The sequence below is a fragment of the Haemorhous mexicanus genome, chromosome 3 (genome assembly GCF_027477595.1).
Source record: "Haemorhous mexicanus isolate bHaeMex1 chromosome 3, bHaeMex1.pri, whole genome shotgun sequence".
Classification (NCBI taxonomy): Eukaryota; Metazoa; Chordata; class Aves; order Passeriformes; family Fringillidae; genus Haemorhous; species Haemorhous mexicanus.
This window is the reverse complement of record NC_082343.1, coordinates 10,271,410-10,290,568: the sequence shown is the minus strand read 5'-3', so window position 1 is coordinate 10,290,568 and position 19,159 is coordinate 10,271,410. Positions and strand designations below refer to the sequence as shown.

The 19,159-nt window shown below is 46.6% G+C and overlaps 1 protein-coding gene across 3 annotated transcripts; it reads right to left on the bottom strand.

Moving 5' to 3' along the window:
• Nucleotides 1-728: 728 nt before the first annotated feature.
• Nucleotides 729-17,755, bottom strand: SEC23B (SEC23 homolog B, COPII coat complex component). 3 transcript variants are annotated; one of them, XM_059840816.1, is made up of 21 exons: nucleotides 17,632-17,755; nucleotides 15,326-15,561; nucleotides 14,243-14,300; nucleotides 13,581-13,667; nucleotides 13,169-13,405; nucleotides 12,699-12,784; nucleotides 12,090-12,234; nucleotides 11,394-11,552; nucleotides 10,602-10,717; nucleotides 9,527-9,650; nucleotides 8,992-9,072; nucleotides 8,591-8,680; nucleotides 8,228-8,334; nucleotides 7,939-8,092; nucleotides 6,505-6,582; nucleotides 6,045-6,206; nucleotides 5,723-5,809; nucleotides 4,124-4,279; nucleotides 3,255-3,320; nucleotides 2,034-2,729; nucleotides 729-1,218 (listed from the first exon to the last, which is right to left on the bottom strand). In XM_059840816.1, exons 2-20 carry the CDS (start codon nucleotides 15,544-15,546, stop codon nucleotides 2,640-2,642), a joined length of 2,304 nt encoding a protein of 767 aa, XP_059696799.1. In that variant the 5' UTR covers nucleotides 15,547-15,561; nucleotides 17,632-17,755; the 3' UTR covers nucleotides 729-1,218; nucleotides 2,034-2,639. The 3 variants fall into 3 exon arrangements, with proteins under 3 accessions (XP_059696799.1, XP_059696797.1, XP_059696798.1); XM_059840814.1 differs by lacking the exon at nucleotides 17,632-17,755 and adding an exon at nucleotides 17,434-17,586; XM_059840815.1 differs by lacking the exon at nucleotides 17,632-17,755 and having other exon boundaries at nucleotides 15,326-15,659.
• Nucleotides 17,756-19,159: the final 1,404 nt, after the last annotated feature.

Below are 19,159 nucleotides of genomic sequence, written 5' to 3'. Positions count from 1 at the left end.
TGCCCATGAAAATGAGTGGCTGGGAAGAGCGCCCAGAAAAGGAGGTGGTGGCTGTAAGGACCTGAGGAGTCCATGTGGAGAGGCGGGGCCGTAGGTGCACGGGCTGGGTGGGGCTTGGGTCGTAAAAGCTCCTATGGAATCAAAGGGACACTTTGCGCCAGGCCAGGTTGCTCAAGGTCTTATCCAAAACCTGGCCTTGAGCACTTCCACAGCTGAGGCATCCACACCCTCCCCCGGCAGCCTGTTCCAGTGCCTCACCACTCTCACAGTCAAGGATTTCTTCCTAATATCAAACCTAAATTTCCCCTCTTTTTATTTGTACCAAGTCCCCCTTGTCGTATCACCACAGTTCCGGACGAAGACTTCCCCTCCCTGCAGCATCCCTTCTGCAATTGGAAGGATCTGGAAGCTGAGGTGTGTGGACAGAGGAGATGAAGACAGCTTTCCAAACAGCAAGATGGGAAGCCTCAGATCCCCTTGTGGGGCAGAGCAAGATGTGTCCGAAAAGGGCTGTAGGGAAAGCCCCAGTAGAAACAGGGAAGGTGATGTCCATTAGGACATGGGAAAACCCTCCAGAACGAACATTAGCTCTGGCCACAGAGCTGAGGGACAGTACCCTACAAGGGGACAGCGTGTGCAAGGATCAGGAAAACCCCTAAATAAATAAAGAGCCTGGAGCAGAACATTTAGTAAGTTTTACCTTACAGAAACATTTCCACACTTGTAACTCATCTCTCATGAGCTTTTATTTGAAGGACCATTAAGAACTCCAGTGACCAAAACATTAAACTACATTCCTTCCCATTTACTCGTGGTTCCTGAAGTATCCATTTCAGACCTGCCCAGCAGAGGAGCCACCCCAGGTACAGTCTGGAGCACCTGGGTTTGTCCTGCTGGGAAAGCAACTTCACACCAGTGGGGCAGAGCTGCTGTTTCAGCAAAGCAAGGGACAGTTTTCCAGCAGTGGTCTGGTGCCAGGCACTGGGATGATGTTCTCAGAGGTCCAGCACAACGTTCTGAGCTTCTGAACAGCTCACTTTTCAGAAGGAGGGTCATCATTAGGAACAAAGAATGATACCACACGCCTGAGCAGCCGAGTAAGAGGAGGCTGAACCTCTTTGTATGTTATTTCTGTTGTCACTGTCAATCCAAAAGGATATTCCTTAGTGTGTACTTCCTTGCGGGCCCTTTGGTTTGCCTCAGGATCATTTTCATTCTCTAAGGAATAGAAAGGACGGTAAGGAAGACAAAAAAGTGCACAACAATAAAAATGTTTTATCCCTTTATCATGGCAGCCATGTGGGCATTCATTATTCTTTTTGCTTTTCCTTCCATTCTGAGAATCAGATAGCAAAGATCTGTTAACCATAGCCAGAAAAACTGATTTAATGGGGAAGGATCAGATACCTGCACTGATACTGGACAATTATCAGTACTACAGTAGCAGTAACAACAAGCTATCAAGTTTCCCAAGCTATCCACATCAAAACTAGCCAAGCAGCCCAGTGCAAACACCCATTAATTCCAATGTCTGACTACCCTCTCAGTAAAGAAATGCTTCCTAATGTCCAGCCTAACCCTCCCGCAGCACAGCTTCGAACCATTCCCACAGCGCAAATAAAAGCAACAGGATTGCAAAAGCCTAGTGCCCGTTCCCGTGGCTTAACATAAAGCACGAGTTTCTCCCAACAACACGGGATTTATCTCCCTTCAGGAGGGACTCAGGGGGCGGGCCGGGCGGACACCCGGCTCACTCAGCCGGCAGCCACACAGCCCAAAGTGTCCCGAGAGGCGGGCGAGCAACACCCAGCGTTACTTTCCCCGGCCGGGCAGCGGCGGGAGCGGGACTGGGGGGATCCCGGCCCTACCCCGGCAGCCAGGAGAGCCCAGGAGCCGCCCGCGGCCCAGCTCTCCCTCACGCAAGCCCCGCCCCCGAGCAAGCCCCGCCCCGGACACGACGCGCGCCGAGCGGGCCCTCCCTCAGCGAAACCTCCCCAGCTCCCGGAGGTGACCGCAGGCCCCACTGCCGGTACCGGTGCCGGTGCCGGCTTTCTCCAGGCGGCCGTAGTAGATGAGGGCGCCCAGCGTGGTCCAGGCTCCCAGCGAGTAGAGCAGCGCGGCCCTGGCGTTCCACACGGCGGCGCGCGCCGGCTTCATGGCCGCCCGCGCGGACGCCCCGCCCCCAAAAAGGGCACGCGCCAGGGGGCAGGGCAGGCGAGGGGGGCGGGGCAAAAGGAGCCGAGAGCCGCCCGTGGCACCAACAGCGGGATTCGGGGACAACACTAAGGAACGGTGCTCCTACCCCGTTTTGTTTTTCATTTATACAGCCCCCTGCTTGCTGGGAGACTCTTAAGAACATTAAAAGTCAAGCTAAAGGCTGTCAAAATATCTGTTGGCTAAAACACCTTTCAACTCTAATTATGATGTGAGAAAAACGCACAGTGAACAGAATATAGACAAACAGCAATACAAATAAATTAGAAGGGAGAAGTAAAAAAACTCTCCCTGAATGTTTATTTCGTGTAACAGTTAAAATCCCTAGTTTAAAAGAGAAGAAAGTTAATGTAAATAAATTGGTCCGCTTCTGTCATCAACACGATCCATGTAAATCGTCTGCTCCTGCTGCTCAGTCTGATCAGTCACGATGCACTTGAAACTGCCAGCTTTTTCAGGTGGTCCATGAACACCTGGAGACTCACATCATCTGTCAGGATTGGAGCTCCTGATTCCTGCAGAAGAAACAAAGAAATAATGAGCCTAAAATACTGTTGCTAACACAGGGGACGAACTAAAAGCAAATCAAATATCAGCAACTCTGAATTCACTGCCTGCTAAAAGCTTTATCTCCTGCAAAAGCCAGATGCCACTCTTTGGAAACAGCACTGACATTATCCTCTGATACAATCTGAACTGCTGCTGGGAAGTCTCTTCTTCCTAAAGCACTGGGAATTTTGCTGCCCAAAGCTCTACACAAACAAGATAAACAAAGAGGATAAAAAAGCCTAGTATCCTCAGCTAAATTAGATCTATATGTATCCATATGCTAGTTGCTTTTTCCAGAATACTGAAAATGCATGACATCCAAGCTTGAAAACTCCATTCTGATCATCCAGTGCTACCATGATAAGGAACCAAAGATAAATGTAATGCTGTTTGTGGCCACTTGGTGACACAGGTAGGCCACTGCACACACAAACGTGTCCATGTGTATTTTACAGGCATTCCCAATCATGAGCAGCTCCTCCATTGCTTACCTGGCCCCAGGCATAGAGGTTATTGTGGGTCTGAGAAGGATTCACTTTAGACAGGAGGAACCGGGCCTATAAAGACAAAAGAGGAGAAGTTTGGTAAAAAGAGAGCCCTGTCTGCTCCCTCAGGTTTCATCTCACTCTAGATGCATGACCAGTAATGTTCCTCTGCTTTTGCAAGGTACTAGGTTAATTTAAGCAGGTTTCATGTCCAGACATCCCTGCTCCACAAACAGCTTGTCTCCCAGGGGCACTGAGTGCCCTGCTCCAGCAGACTGTGCTCGCCTGGCAGAGCAGCTCTGATTCCATGGCACAGGAAACACCAGCACTGCTCTTCTCCCCATGCCACCTCTGCTCTTCCAAAAAGGGCTCAGTGCAAGACCAGTGTAAAAGGGTCACATCAAAAATCAACACCAAATCTTTGGTTTGGAGCATCAGTTCCTGCCTCTTACTGCTACAAACAAGAACAGCACACTGCAATTCCAGGAAGAGTGAAAATAAAAACAATTTTATAGCCTCATTCAGTGTTTGAGAATGAAGATACAGATGGTCAATCATTCAGCATTACTGTCCTAGCAAGCTAACTATAGACACATAACCAAATCATTTATTTCCCACCTTTTTACTGGGGAATAAAAACATATTTAAGTTGGCTTTTCCATTTTTTTCCACCCTCAGATTTTAATAAGCATATCCAGCAAGTGATCAGCTAATTAAAAGACAAAGTTGTAGTAATAGCTGGTAAGAAAATATGCAAGCTCTGTACTTTGAAGAGCTAAACTGTGTTTGACTACCCAAACCATCCTTTCAGAAAAGCAGAATGAGCCATTTGCTCTAGGCAACAACAGAAAGAGTTCCTCCAGAAACTTCCTTACCTGACTGCCCCCGTGCTCAGTGTGGATGTAACGTGGCATTGGGAATCTGGTCTGCAAGATTTCCTGGGCATCATCCAGTGGGGCTTGCAGGAGGTGCTTAAAGTTTTCATATTCAGGCATGTCTTGGTAGCCAGCTTTCTGCCACTGGGCAATAGTCTATTGATGGGACAGGGAGGAAATTAAAATGGAGCAGAGATGTCTACAAGCCCCCCCTTTTTACCCTGCATGTCTTAAGGCAGCAGAATGCTACATGTGATTCTGCTTAGGGGCGAACACACAACTTCACTACTGTGCCTACAGCACTACTTTCTGTCCCTGAATTTAAGCACAGGCACCCAACACAAAACCTGGCAGCAATTTGTGCAGTGTCAGAGCAGTTTGCTGAAAATCTTCAATATGCTTCAGCCTGTGTCAACACAGAAATGAAGCATTTATAAATCACTGACTTTTTGAATCTGACTTGGCCTTACAGTATTTTCAAGGCATCCATTGCCTGCACCATATGTCTGCAGCAATTCCTCTATACATACACAGGTCAGACACTCAGCTCTTCCCTTGTCTGAATTTTACCCAGTTGCTGAGTGTCTTGCTATGCAACAGAGGACAGAAACTCTTTAAGGTAACTTCAGAAGATTTTTAGAAAGGGACAGTATCTAAGCACTTTCCTCAGTCATAAGAGAAAGAATAAAGCAGCAGCTCTCAAAAACATCCACTATTTAAAACAGGAAAACTGCCTGATTTCTTGAAGAGCCTCAGTACTTAAGTATGAAAACCCTGCAAGCTAAAAGTCACTTCTCTGAAAATACTTGCAACTCTGTTAAAATATGTATCATCTTGTAACTCTGCCTTGCTTCATTTCCAGTTTCTCTGGCCTTTTCCAGGCTTGGTAAGGGACCACCTTCATGGCCAAGCTAACACAACAGCTGCTATGATATGTGGTCTCTTCGAGCTAAGTCTCATAAGCTCTCGGAGATTTATATCACACCCAAGATAGCTCAGCTACCTTAAAAGGCATAAAATCAGCAGGATGGCTTCTGTGGTAGTGTTGGAAACAGAAAAGATTTATAGAAGGCAAAATAACAAAACTCTTCACACAGAAAAACTGAGCCAGGTGCAAGAGGTTCTTGCCCCTGGTAAAACACCTCACAAAAGTGATTGGTTCCTTTGTTGTCTTCTTCTTCTAGTAAATTGCCCAAGTGGGACCTTTTGGCTTCTGTCCAACTGGCTATCCTTAAGTTTGAGGCGAAGTGCCCCAAGTCCTATGAGGTGTCTTTTTACCAAATTGAGGAAAGAAACTTCTAGGCCTTTTTCCTTTCTAAGGAAACAAAAGATAGTTTTGTCACTCCACCAACAGAGAGCACGTTCCTATACTGCTACTTGGTGCAGAACACATCCTTAGTGGCTCCAGTATTATTTTTACTCTGACAGTGATGGGAATTGTATTCCAACAAGCAGCATGTACATGACATGGTCACAATGCTGTGTGGGCTTTGCAAGAAGTTAGTTTGTTAATATTTCATACTAGCAGCAAAGCTGTCTGCACGCATGACAGAAGGGAAGGAGCACAAAAAGTGAAAGAGAATGTGTGTTTCACCATACCTCGCCAAGGTAGATAACTATCTGGAAGAAAGTATCCATCAGCAGGATTCTGTCAGGAAGAATACTGCTGCTGTCCAAAAGCACTGGCTGGGAAAAATAAAGAACAAAGTCAGGCACCCCTAAGCCCTCAGATCTCAGGATGCCAGCGAGCAACTTCTATGCCCATCCAAGTGTAACTTGATATGATCTTGAATAAAAGTATATTGTCCTTTAATAATTTTTTTTTAAATCTACAAGGGCCTTTTGGCTGAAATAGTGTTACTTCAACTGAATACTCATTGTTTTGAGTTGATTAACCTCTTCCTGGAAAACACAGACTCACCTCAGGAGGCCCATGGAAAGAATAAGCATAAAGGATGGGCTGGATCATAATGAGGGACTGGGTCAGGTCCTGCCTGGCAAAGTGGTGCCGGTAATAGGAAGATTCATCTGGGCTGTTATTGAAGACCTGCAGGAATGGGGAGCGGCGCAGGTGGAAGATGAACTGCACCAGAAAGAGGAGTGAGACAAGAAATATCAGCCAAAGTTGCCAAAACATCTGGACCCAATTCCAGTATTTTTGAATAGCAAATTCTTTGGGAAAAAGTCTGGCCCTTAGTAACTCCTCAGACTTCTTTCCCTTATTGGTCTCTGGCAGTGCTGAACAACAGGACCAGTCCATTACATTAAAAAAGCACCTGTTCCTCCCCTCCTGAATCTGACCAATAGTGCAAGATGTTGTATCATCATTCCCACTCACCCCTGCACACTTTTCCCACGGCTGTGGGCAGTGACATTCTTACCTGAGGATACAAAGAAAATGATTCTGACAGCCTAAAGGAGTTGGGATCATCTTTGTTGTATTGTCCAAATTTCTGACACTGTTGGAAGCAAAATGGTTACTTTGGTTATCTCTCTATTTTTTCTTTTCTTTTTTTTAATAGAATTTACATCTCTTTTTCTACAGGGTGTTCTTCTGCTAATTTTTAAATCAAGGCATGAACCTCACAAGAACAAGTACTACAGCATTTACAGGCTATTTTTCTTTAAGTCAGTGTTTTTTCTGTCTCACTACAATGAGAATGAAGATTTAATCTTTATATATATATATATATATATATATATATATATATATATATATATATATTCATAAAGTCTAGATTTGAAATTATCCAAGAATGAAAGAAATGGTGCCTCTACAGCACTACACTTTTTTTTTTCCATTAACTCAGGGTTATTACACCTATACTGTTCTGCACCCTATGGAACACTTCTTGCAGAACAGCAAATAAGTATTTCACTATTTCACTGAAAATAAGTATCAGTGGTTTTAGAAATTAAACTCTAAATGATCCCACAGTCATTGCAGCAAACAGTTTGCCCCTGTTTGTGCTTCTGCTCCTATCGCTATTTGACTGGCCCTGTTTTTTTAGGGTCTGATGTGCCATATTGTGTTAGTACCAACCCTACAGGGGTGTTTGGACAAGACCAGCACTGACTTAGACAATTTGAGCTTGTGAAATTCAAAGCAAGAGACAGTATGAGGCTTCAGACTTAATTCAGATTACTATCCTGAACTTGCTCACATCTAAATGCTGTGTCCAGCTTTGGGCTCTCCAGTGCAAGACAAACATGGATATACTGGTCTAGAGGCCACCAAGTTAGTCAAGGGTTGGAGCATATTATGAAGAAAATGAAGCTGAAGAAGCTGGGTTTGTTCACTCACTGATGAAGAGTGAGAGCAGGGAGTCAACTTGCTGTCTACTTGACTGGTAACTGGGGAAATGGAAATTCTGATTGAGAGATAGAGGCAGGGAAGAGGGGAAAAAACCCCATAAAACCAGTGACTGACCAGACACTGGAACAGGCTGTCAAGAGAAGCATAAGAAGTCCCACCTCTGGAGATTTTCAAAACACAACTGAACAAGACTTGGAGCAAGCTGCTCTAACTTCAGAGCTGGTCCTACTTTAAGCAGGAGGATTGAACCAGTGACCATCCCACCTGCATTATTCTGTGTTTCCCTCTCCCTTATTCAACCTCTTTCAGCATGATGGGATGTTCACCTATCCCATCCTAAATTTGCTGATCACACTGGGTTCTGAGTTATTCCATGCTACAGCTATGTGACCATGATCTAAGCACAAACAAAGCGAGTCAATTCAAAAAACGATTGCTGTTGTCTCTTCCATTTTCACTGAAATCAAGAATGTCCCCAAGCTCAGTGTGTTGGTCTTACCAGCCTGATGAGCTGCCTGTCCAGCCAACGCAGAACATCAGGTCCCTCCTCAGACTCAGCCCTGTACACTCCCAGCCGTGCCATGAGCACGGCAGCTGCCTCCTGGTCAAACGCGGCCTCAATGTGCTGGAGCTGAGTCTGTGCATCTGCCCAGCTGCAGGGTGAGCAAAGGGTTAATGCCACGTGCATCCACGTGTGCCAATGCATGCAGCAAGAAGCCAGGAATCCCAGCACAGACTGGAGCTGAAGGTGCTGCCACTCTGCCAGAGCACTGGCAGAGGGTACTCACTTTCTGGCTATGGTGGTGACACGAATGCGCTTCTGGGTGCTGGAGTGTTGATAGTGGGTGACAAACTGCACTGCCCCTCTGCCTCCCTGAGGGATGGGTGCATTGTGCTGCAAATAAAACAAGGGCACACTTCAAAACATGATGCCTTCTCCAGAACTCTTCCCAGCTGTAACAAGCCCCCACAGCACATAAAAGAAATAGACACATACAAAAAATTTCTGAAATTTTCATCACAGAACACTTGGCTGCTTTGCAACCATATACCTGCTACACAGGCGGTGCCATTGTATTTTCTAGACCTGTAACAAGTAGTCTGATGAGTAAAAAAGATGATTGAAAAAAAAAAAAAAAGGCAGGACTGACCTGATTTACCACTTCAAAGTAAATGGCCAGAGTTGTACTGGGATCCAGACTACAGATTTTCCATTGAGATGTCCCTCCAATTCCAAGTTCCTGCACAGAATCAAAAAGAAAGCAGCAATTTTCCTCTAGCAGAAGGAAATGCAAGCTTATGTTAAATTCTGATCAGAGGTATAAGTAATGGCAGGCCTTCTAGATTCCTTATCTTTTGGGTGTGAATGAAGTTACTGAAGGCTATACAGTTAAAGCCCTAGGAAGCAAGAATTTGGTCTAAGAAAGGCTGTAATTTCCTAGGGATGTTTCCTGGAAAACTCTGACATTCTGGTTCAGCTGTAGGTCTAGACAGAAACTTTGCATTGTATATTTACTTCTTTAGTTAAGATTTTTCCATGTCAGAAACTTACATTTTCAGACACACATGGCCCTTTAGCATTCAGGGATATGCATGGTCCAATGGCTCCTGCAATTTTCAGCTCCCTGGAGGTCTTGAACAAGGTTAAAAAAAAAAGGTTTGTTTTTTCATTAAGTCAGTCAAATAGAATACATACAGTCTAAATTAGTTGCTCAGCTTTAATGAGATGGTATTTTCCCAGACCATCCACGGCTACAATTAGTGAATCTGAAGAATCACATTTAATAATGAAGACATATTTATAAGGGATGAAACTGTATGAAATGTTCCTTGTTGAGTGAGGAGAGGCTGCTTTAAATAAAACAAAACCAAACCAAATAAACAAAACTAAAAACCCCACACAACAACAAAATTACTAAGCTTCCAAATAAATATGCCTCCAGTACAGTGCTTCTCCCAAAGAAGCACTACATCTGACCTCAAACATGTAGACATTCCTACACCCCAAACATCCCAGAGACTTAAACTGACTTTTTAATCAACAGCACTTCTATTTCCCCATTGCTGCAATGAAACTCATCTCTGACCTTCACATCCAGGTTTGCACCAAAAGCCATCCGAAATTCCCCATTGTAGCCTTTGCTAAATACCCTCTGGAAGGTCTGTTTGAAGAGTGAAGTGTTGAAGGAGTCTCCCATCACCATGTGTCCTCTGGAAAAGAAAAAACAAGGGAACTGAAGCATTTAGGGACTAGAAGCACAAAGGATACATCCCTGAACCTCTGACACGTGCAAACACATGCAGTTACTGCTTTAGAGCATGCCTTTGCATAGGCAGGATTCATACCAGGGAGTGCAGATTCATGGGTGCCTCCTACAAAGCCACAGGGGTTAGTGCTCGATCTTTGTCAGTTTCTTTTCTCAACTCTGTTTCTTGCCATTGCTTCAGCAGCCTTCAAAACGTTTGTGTTTCAACCCTGTGAAGCTCTCTGCTCAGCCTGCTTTCCCTGAGCAGAGCTGAAACCACCCACACCACACCAGGGCACTAGGGGTGGCTGCACCACTGCAGCACAGGGAAGGTGCTGGGCCTCCCCTAAGTGCCCTGGCAAGCCCAGGCCTGACCAAATGCAGCTCAGTAACACATCCACAGGGTCAAACAGTCACTCTTCTCCTTGCTGAGCACTGAACAGTTATTTACAAACACCTTGCACTTGCAGTAAGACATGCCAAGTCCCCAAAAGGCCTGGGTTAGCACACAGCCTTCCTCACAGAGATAATTTCTAGCAGTATGGGACAGAGATCTTTACCCCTTAAGACATGTCACTTAAAACTGGGCCCAGGGAAGTCAAGAATCCCTGGAGAAAGCATAAGCGAGCTGTTAAGCAGAGAAAATCTGGCCCACACAAGGAAAGCTTCTACCCACCATTGAGTTTTCTAACAGCAGTGCTAATTCACATGCTGCTTTGAGACTCCAGAAATGTAGACTGGGATCAGGTGAGGCTTGCCATATAATTCCTGGCAAATTCAAACCACAGTTTAGAACAGAACGATAAAAACCCTTCTGCCCTGACAGCATACCTAATTGCTTCCTGAACTGTTCTCCCCCTCCAAAAAAACCCCAAAAAGCAGGTGCCAGCTGTGTGCTGCCCTGCTGTGAACATACCCAGTGAGGTTTGCACAGCACTTCATCTCCAGCAGCCCTGTCTGGTCCAGGGCACAGGCGTAGATGTCGATGCAGTGCCCGTTGGCCGCAGAGCGGTTGGCCAGAGTCTCGTAGTGCTGGGAACACACACCCGGGGTTAGGAGGCTGCAATGTGCAATTCTGCTGCTCCCCACCTCAGGCCAACACAAGGTACACATGGGGCAACCACCAGTGCTGTGGTAGCTAAAGAGATGTTGGCTGCAGCACACTGCTCCCATCTCGGATGAGGGATGCATTTGGATGAGTCTGAGTTTATTGTCTCAAATATAAACAGCGCATAAATGACAAGGGATCATCTAGTCTGTGATGACTTGCTGGGAACCCAAAGATAGTTAAGAGAACAGGTGTCACCCTGCTTTCTCTAAGCCAACAGGCACATTTCATATCTGACATTTTTTCTGTTTTAATGGCTGTTTCATATGTCAAGAAGACAAAGGAGGCCTTCTGGAAATAATCAGTTCTCGGGAGATTTGTTCCTCTCCTGGAGGAGATACAATGATGCATATGAACAAACTCTCCACCCACCCATCAGCTAAGAAACAACACTGACATACTTTCTTCTCTGAGGAGGCAGAAGACCATGATGGAAAATTAACCAGGAGGAAGCTTTTTTACCCTTCCCTTAACCATCCTCTCAATTTAGCATACACAAAGACTTGGATTGCTTCAAGGACAACCATGCAACCCATGTAGTGCTCTGAAACAACACTCAGTTTCAGCTTTTAAACACACCCATCAAGCCCTAGTACCTACTTTGGTGGCCTTCTTCATGAACCTTGCATTGTCCTTCTCTATGTCATGCCAGGAACGGATGGGTGTTTTCAGTTCATCTCCCACCACCATGCCTGGCCCTTGTGTTGGTGGCCCACCTGTGAACAGCATTATTCTGGCCCCCGTGTTTGGAAATGTGCCCTAAAATAAAAACAAAGACTTATATCAGAGAGGGGGCGAGGGAAAAAAAAAAGGGAAACTGATTAAATAGCAACAATGCTTTCTTTAGAGAAGGGTCTGCATGTGCTCCTGCAATGTCAGTGGTGACCTGTCCCTGCTAGAGGCCACCTCAATAAATAGTGATGCATTTCCTGACAGTCCCAGCACTCAGATAAAGTTTAAACTCAAACCATATCAAGCTTCATGTCTTCAAAACAGGAAGCAGGCAGTTTCTGTTCTCTTTACTTATATCTTAGATAATACTTAGATAAATCCAGTGCACAGTATCCCCTCTTGTGTGGCAACACACACAAGAATCAGAGACCTTTCAACACCTGCAAATTTTACCATTTAGATGGAACCTTCCAGCCCACTCTACATCAGCCGGTGCTAGCACAGCTCACATGTCAGTAGAGACAAATTGCACCTCTGCACCCCACTGTAACCCAGCTGCATTCATCTCAGCAAGCTTGGCCATGTGCTTACTTTGGCCTGCTCAAACAACAGCATTAGAAGTACCTCCAATAAGCCAACTGCAATTGAAAGAGCCACTCCAGTAGAACGTAAGGGTCTCTTTCCCTGGGTCACTGGCCATGGGTCCCTCTGCAGCTCTCCAAGCAGATCTGTTAAATTCATGTCAATCTTATGCACAGGCTGTAGGAACCTGCAAAAATTCAAATACAGTGTTTTCCTGCTTCCAAGTTTGGAGAAGAAAAAAACCTGCCTCTTTGTTCCTGGCACACATAAATTGCACCGAGACAATAATCAGAAGTCAAGAGACATGCAGCAGGTTGTCTTCTTACATGCAAACTTTCCAAGATAACAAGCCTGTGCAAAATAAAAAGTGTGATCAAAGCAAGACATCAGGAACTGACAAGAAGACAAAGTCACATAAAGAACAGGAAAGAATTTCAAAGCTGAGTTTGCTGAAAGGCATGAGAGCTACCACTGAAACAGAGAAGCTGAGAAAGAGAAAACTGTGTTCAATGGAGGTAAATAACTGTGACAAGACAATACCATTTAAATCTTCTTTCCCTTCCTGGAAAACCCAGGGTTAGAAGCATGACCTACAGGTATAAAGGGACATAAAACATCTGCCCTGCTGTGTGCTGTGCTGGTGAAGCTTACCTGCTGGAAATAACAGGCTGCTCTGGAGTTTGAAGAGGTCTTCCCTGTTGCATGGGGACAGCTGGCCTCGAAAGCCCAAGCATATCCTAAAGACAGTAAAGAGAAGGCAGAGATGTACTATTCAAACACTAAACATATCACTTGTATTATTATTTAAAATACCCTGAGGCCTGCAATACTGCAGCATTAAATATACTTAAATCTGTAAAATTACTCATCTTTGCACTGCCATTAGGAATGGATCATGGGTCCATTATGTGAGATACACAAACTCAATCCTGAACAAGCTTCCAAGATATTTACAAAGGCAAAAAGACAGGACAGATACTGGGAGGGCAACATGCTCACGGCTCAGAGAACCAAGCCCTCCTTTCTCCCAGAGAGCCCTGTGCTTGAGAGCCCAACAGAGCTGTAAGGTACAAGCCCCTGGCCTAAGGGATGGCAGAGCAGCCAGGGATGGCAGAGCACACCTGGATTTGCTTGGCTGTCAGGTCCTTGGTGCCCCGGAACACGTAGCTCTTGGAAATCCCTTCACAGCTCAGCTCGTGAACCTGGACCATCCGGCCAAAAGTGATGAGCCCCACCAGGGCATCGGGAGGCAGCAGGCTCAGGGACATCTGCAGGGACTCCTTCAGGGCCTGCAAATCCTCCTCCTCCAAGCACGTGTCCACAACATACAGGAAGATCAACGGCGTCTGCGGACCTCGCTGACGTGGGAAGAAATGACATTTTATAAAGCCTCCAGCCAAGGAATAAAATGAGCCTATTCTTAAGCACCTTGCAGATATTTATTTGCATTATCTTAAGAATATTTTACACATAGATCATTTGTCACAAATAAGACAATTCTGGGAGTTCCAGACTGGCCTGTGGTTCATTTACCTGCACTATGTATTCAATTGTTGAAAACTGAGGCATAAGCTCTGCTGGCTGATTGACTTCAGAAATGCCAGCATATGCTGGGGGGAACTGAAAAAGAGAACAAAAAATTAGGACAAGGAAGTTGCAGGACAAAAATGTAGGGCTCTCTTCTGCAGCACAGAGCCTGCCCTGCTGATGATGTGGTTATTCAACTTTTTATTTACTGCCACTGCACCAACCTGATTAACTCATTACAAGAAACCCACAGTGCTTTTCCTAAGCACAGACAACAAGTGGCCAGCAGGATGGATAGCTGTTCAATCCAGTGTAAATAAAAAGGCTACTACAGCAACAACGTAGTAGTTGAAATTCTTTTAGCCATAGTTTCTGATGACAAAAGTCTACTCAAATCTAATGAATTCCACTATCTGCAGGAATATCAGATGCAAAAAACACACTGGGACACATGGAACAAAATAGCATTTTTATCTCCTTGCTATGCTCTGCATGCCAGTAAAATCACTGACATTATGTCAGATAAAGCAGACTGTGCTCTAGCCTGGGTTCAGCAAGAGAAGAAGGCCAAGGGAAGGGATCTAGAGAAGCAGAATTATGTTTAATATCCAGGGAATGTCATCAATAAAGTATTCAGTGAAAAGGTGGAAGTGCTTTTTCCAACTCACCTGGTTTCTCTGAAAACAGAAGTTACAAGCCCAAAGCTTGGCCCGATAGTCAACCTGGCTGCAAGGGAAAGATGAGGCATTGGTGTGACTTCAGGAACAATTTTACAGCAAAGTTTCACAATTAATTCATTAATCCATGCTGGTTCACAGCACTGAGGGAAAAACAGACACTCCAGCTTGAACAGCAAGTGTGACTTGCTGGGACTCAGACTCTGGTTCTATTACCAGGAAGATCATTAGCTAATCCAGCCCTGCCATTTTCAGGCTTGTCAGCATGAGGGACCACTGACAGCTTTCTGAAGCTCAGCCCTTGGCAGACACAGCCTTGGGTCCAATAATTCTTTCACTACACTTAGGCTCATCTCATGTCTTATTGTTTGTGCAGCTGTAGCACACAAGTGCTCCAGTCTCAGAGCAGCAGGAGCCATCCACCCAGATCTTGTGCAAACATAGAACAAACAGGCTGTTCCCTGTCCCACAGAGTTTACTCTCCTCAGCCCAGTACAACATCCTGCTAGTGCAGGATGCCTCGCCACGTTCTCATTCCATGGCTTTGATCTCATTTCACTTCCTTTTACTGACATTCCCTGCTTTTTCTCAGCCCAACACCACGCTCCGAGCATGGTGATCATCACATGATCTTGGGACCAAGATAGCCCTCTAAAATTACTTCATTATGCTCCTACTGGAACTGACCTACAAGCAGCAGGACGTGTAGGAAGCAGGAAAACAAGTGAACATCAGAGTCCAGAGAACTCAAATCATTAGATTTGAGTATACCAGTATTATACCAGTATAATGGGTATCTTTGTCTATTATGAGTTTCCTCATTCACCATAAAATTCTCTGGGATGCTGAGAGGATTCTCTGCCTTAACAGCCTCCCAAAAGATCTTCCTGTGTCCTCTTGGAAGCTCTAGTAACAGGCATGTTGATGTATGGATTTTAAAAAGGCCACCACATCTAAATGAAAGAGGCTGCCAGGCATAGGGCAGAGAAAAAGGGGAATAAGGAAGTAGTGAAGCTCAGATGAAAATCAGATCCTATCCAGCCCCTTGAACATCCCCAGCCGAGCAACTCCTACCAGAGTGGGTTGAGCACAGCTTTGCAGGTTGGCCTGCTGCAAAGCACTGGTTCATACTGCACGGGGGGCAGGTCCAGACGCTCCTTCAGCGGGGTCAGGAGACAGGCCAGGGGCACAACCATCCTGGTGGCCTCCAGCCTGCTGGAGGGCCACACATTCCAGCTGAAGCGCACTCCGTCGCGCTCCTCATTCTGCTGGATGAACTCCAGGTACGTCGCCATGGCCCCCAGAAGCTCCTGAAGGACAGAAGAAGGCACCTTTGGGCAGCAGCCACTGGTGTGGGCAACAGGCCTGCAAAGGAGCTCAGCAGATCAACTACAGGTGGGGGCACAAGGCACTGCAGGACAAAGCCAACACAGTAAAATGCATTAATCCCATTATCAACTAAACCACGTGACTCCATTAATCTCTTCTGTCCAGTGCTCTCATCAACATTACAGCCAATTAAAACACTGCCAAATCCAACAAAGAAACAAGGAAAGCCGACATTCAAAGTCAGAATGCAAGAGGTTGGGGTTTTTTCATAATGATTCACATTTAACATCTCAAAATCCAATCAGCCTCATGCTGGCCTCAAGGCAATCCTGCCTGACTGGGTCAGTAAAGGAAAACAGGCCAGATTTGCAACACGTCCTGAAGCCTTCAGCTGAAACATTGCAGGGAGAAAAGGAGGCCAAGTCTGACACCAAACCAATCACAAACGTCACCAAGCTGCCAGCCTGACCTGCTTACAAAGGGAAGGGAGTACATGACAAAATATCAAAAAAGGTCTTTTGGACACCCACTCTGCATGGCATCATTGTCCCACTGTAAGGAAGGAACTGAGAGTCCAGAAGAGTTCAGAAAACATCAAGGAGGAATATCTCCAACACAACAGAGGAGTCATTCTCTGTGTTGTCTCACTAAACCCTTCAAAATAAGACACAAAAAAGAGCTTCCAGGCCATCACTACTTTTGATTTCTCTGAGAAAGGCAAGGACAAGCTTACCAAAAAACCTACTTGTCAAATCCAGACCACAAAAACACCACACAGCACTAGCAGCAACTCATGGAGCCAAAAGCAGCAGCTCCACAACCTGCTTCAGAAAAGGAAACTCAGTGGTTCACCTACAGCTGCAGATGCTCCAGGATTACCTTATCCTGGTCCTCACTGCAGGTGGGATATTCAGGAGGGTCACACACATGAGAAAACAGAAGCAACACCACCCCTCAGAGGAGGGGAAATTTTGGTGTAACATTTTCCTACAGAACTCCAAATTCACTGACATTTTCCTCACTATTAAGGATGTAAATCAAGCTTAGGCAGAATTGCCCCATGTTTCCACCTCCTGTCACTGGACGGACAAACAGAAGGGTTCAAAACACATCCCCACGAGAAACAGGCCTGTCAAGGTGAAACTCAGAGCTGAGTCTGCCTGTAAAAGACCCCGCACATCAGAACAGCAATACAAACATTTGACATCTCAGGCATGCAGCACAGCCACAGGGCAAATTTATCCAATGCTTCTCCAGCTGCAGCCCAGCATCACTTCCGTGCCCCAGGCACAGCCCTGACTGCCATGCTGGGGTTGACAGGAGTTGTGGCCCTACTTTGGGGTCAGGAGAGCGGCAGGACAGGTGGAATGGCCCAGCTGGTGCACTTGGCATGGCTACAGGGGACACCACAGACCCCAGTGCATCCATAGGTGCCACCTCCGCCCCCCAGACCACTGATCCCCGGCACGGCCGAAGGGCAAAGCACGGCTACAGGTTACTGCGGATCCTCCACAGGACACACACCTGACCTCAGCCCTGCCCAGGGGGAACACTGCCGATGCCCAGCCCGGCCGAAGCGAACAGCGCCGAGCCCGTGCTGCTCTGTGGGACGCTGCTGACCCAAAATGAAAGCACCGCGCCAGGGGACACTGCCGACCACGCTCCACACTCCTTCAGGGGACACCGCTGACCGCCCCCACCACACCCGCCTGCAGGGGACGCCATTGGCTCCCCTCACAGAGGACGACCCCTTCCCCCTCAGAGGGGCCGTCACTGACCGCCTCGCACCGCCTGTGTCCCTCAGGGGACACAGACCCCCCATTCCCATTCCCTCGGAGCCCCGTCGCTCCCACCTGTCCGCGCCGCTCGCGCCGCTCCCTCCCGGCACGCCCCGCGCGCCCGGCAAGGCCAGCTCAGCGGTACGCGCTGCCCGCGGCCAAGATGGCGGCGGCGGCGGCACGCCCGCCCCGCGCCCGCGGAGGCTCCGCCGCCATCTTGGCTGAGGGCACGCCACACCGCCCTTCAGAAGGAGGGGAGAGGTGTACCCCTACCAAGCATGGCGGGGCGGCGGCGGCAGCGAGCTCATCTTGGCTGAAGGCGGCAGGTTCCGCCTTGGAATGGCGACGGACGGGGTGTCCCTGCTAAGTGTGGGATGCGGTCCCGCGTTCCTCCCCTGGCACGGCATGAGGGAAGCAGCTCTGCCCTCACGGGCCTCGGCTGCTTGGGAGCGCGCTGTCGAGTTCAGCAGGGAGCGTAGAACTTCCTGGTGTGAAAAATGCGTATTTTATTATTGACTTTTTGCAAATATTGAAATGAATATTATATGTGTTGTGTTAGAAAGTAATGCTGTACTAATTCTCTTAAGTAGTGTGCTAAATATAGTTTTAGGTTATAACATAAAGTAGAAGCCATGCTATGTAAGATAATTTTTTAAAGAAAGGACTCACAGCGAGATAGCAGCCCCAGGACGCCTAAATCTTTCAGAGAAAGAGAATTTATTGCTCTCTTATCAGAAGAAATGAACTTCTTCCCACCTTGCTGAGGCTTGAAGACGCCGTCAGGATTCAGAGGAAGAAGTTGACGATGACCAGACAGAATGCTGTGTTTGAATGGAATTTATCCATCATGTATGGCATGTATGAATATGCAACAGGCTGTTGCTTTTAAGGGTTAATTCTCTGTTAACGTGTGCCCTTTTTCAGGCTTATGCTGCCCAGAAAAAGGTACCCAAACATCCGTAACTCTTTGTTTCTATTATATTTTCTTAATCCAAATTGTCCAAATTATTATTACTCTAATTAAATTACTATTTTTATAACCATTTTATTACTATTAAACTTTTAAAATTTTAAAAACAAGTGATTGGCGTTTTTCACACTGGGAAGGGATTATGAGTAGCACTCCATTAATAACACCCAGACACTTTTAAAGGAAATAAACTGTGAGCCCCACACAGTCTCACCTTTGTCTCAGTTCCCGGCTCCTCTCTCGGGCTGAGGGTTCTGTCCCTGGGCACGCTGGACAGTCATGAGGCCATTCCGTTCCAGCAGCAAGGCAGGGACAATCCATCGGATTTTCCTCCAGCTCTGTTCCCAGGCCAAGCTTTACCCCCACATCTGCTCGAGGCCACAGCAGTTCACCATTCCGCCAGGAAATCTGTACCCCAGCCCACTGGGGAGATCCCTGCAGTGCCCAGACCCTCTGAGAGGAGAAGTCCAGGGTTGGACACAATTTTCAGGGGGCCTGTGGGTATGAGGTAGAGGTTTGGCACATCTGACTCGCCCCAGGAATTTGTCTCAGCCTTGAAATTAGGCAAATATGTGTCCCTCTTTCATTGCTTCCATCTTGTGTTGCTTCTCAGACTCTCTTCCAAAGGCAAGGAGGTAAGGCCTTTTCCTAGTGAGTCCAAGACAGGAATCCTCACCTGCAGCTTTGTGTGATGCTGTGCAAGTGGTACTTGTCCTATCTGAATGCATGGATGCAAATCCATTCTTGAATCCTGCAGACTTTCACACATATTCAAGGTGCAAAGGCATTGCAGTGAAATACCTCCATCTGCTTCTGATAGTTTGGGTGTTT

Excerpts from the sequence above, each read along its gene's own strand:
- SEC23B (XM_059840816.1), bottom strand. The coding sequence starts at position 15,546 with ATGGCGACGTACCTGGAGTTCATCCAGCAGAATGAGGAGCGCGACGGA. Across the intron at positions 10,718-11,393 it reads TCATGAAGAAGGCCACCAAA|CACTACGAGACTCTGGCCAA; the intron begins GTAGGTACTAGG and ends GTGTGTTCCCAG. Across the intron at positions 5,810-6,044 it reads CTTTCCATGGGCCTCCTGAG|CCAGTGCTTTTGGACAGCAG; the intron begins GTGAGTCTGTGT and ends TATTTTTCCCAG.